This window comes from Nanorana parkeri, unplaced genomic scaffold (assembly GCF_000935625.1).
Source record: "Nanorana parkeri isolate BGI_ZX_2015 unplaced genomic scaffold, ASM93562v1 scaffold3978, whole genome shotgun sequence".
Lineage (NCBI taxonomy): Eukaryota > Metazoa > Chordata > Amphibia > Anura > Dicroglossidae > Nanorana > Nanorana parkeri.
This window is the reverse complement of record NW_017310245.1, coordinates 25,732-26,528: the sequence shown is the minus strand read 5'-3', so window position 1 is coordinate 26,528 and position 797 is coordinate 25,732. Positions and strand designations below refer to the sequence as shown.

General features: G+C 58.1%; 1 protein-coding gene across 1 annotated transcript in view; it reads left to right on the top strand.

The window, feature by feature from the left end:
• The first annotated feature begins 107 nt into the window (after positions 1–107).
• Positions 108–797, top strand: part of LOC108803643 (sodium-dependent proline transporter-like) — a 17,860-nt gene continuing 17,170 nt past the window's right edge. The window contains 2 exon segments of the mRNA XM_018575468.1: positions 108–293; positions 378–427. Of these exon segments, the coding sequence (XP_018430970.1) occupies positions 108–293; positions 378–427 (236 nt within the window).

Sequence of the window (797 nt, the reverse complement as noted above, 5' to 3'; positions counted from 1 at the left end):
ATGTCTGACATACAATGGAGGGGCCCCCATAGGGCCAGTTACCCCTGTGACACATTTTGGGACATGGGTGGAGTCTGCGATGGGGCCCCTCCCCCCGGGGGCCAGCAATGGCCGATGAGTCACCTTCCCCATTGTCCTCCTCAGGTATCGGGATGGGGATGCTGCTCGTCTCGTCTCTGGTTTCCCTCTATTATAATGTGATCATCGCCTGGACCTTCTACTACCTGGGCCAGTCCTTCCAGAACCCCCTCCCCTGGTCCTGCCAGGCCCCGCGGTACGCCCAGCTCTGCGCGGTAAGAACCCAACCTGGTGCGCCGTCACCAATCCTGCATGCGTGTTACATGCGTCATATCTCCGGCGTTTTGGGTCTTTTTCAGAACATGTCCGGCAACGGGTCGCATTTCAGCGCCTCAGAAGCGTTCTGGAAGTAAGTAGAAGACCCGACGACGTCTCCGATACAGGAAGTCACCACCTGCGCAACAGGAAACGCAGCTATGTCACCTATGGGGGTCTGCGGGAGTTCGGGTGGTGGGAGCACTGGGCTCCAGTCATGGCGGACGTTCTCACATCTGACGGGTCCCCTGACGGTGGCCCCTGACGGTGGCCCCTGGGGGGAGTGAGAGATGGGTCCAGATATGACGGATCATTTGGTTACAATGAAAGGGTCCATCAGGAGCTGACACCCGGCACATTTTGGGGGGTCACACTCATGGGGGTTGTCATGTAAAGCCGCGGTTCTGATCCGGGTCCGGGAAGCTTCCTGTCGGGTTTTTGGGGTTTATGTTTTGGTTATAGAG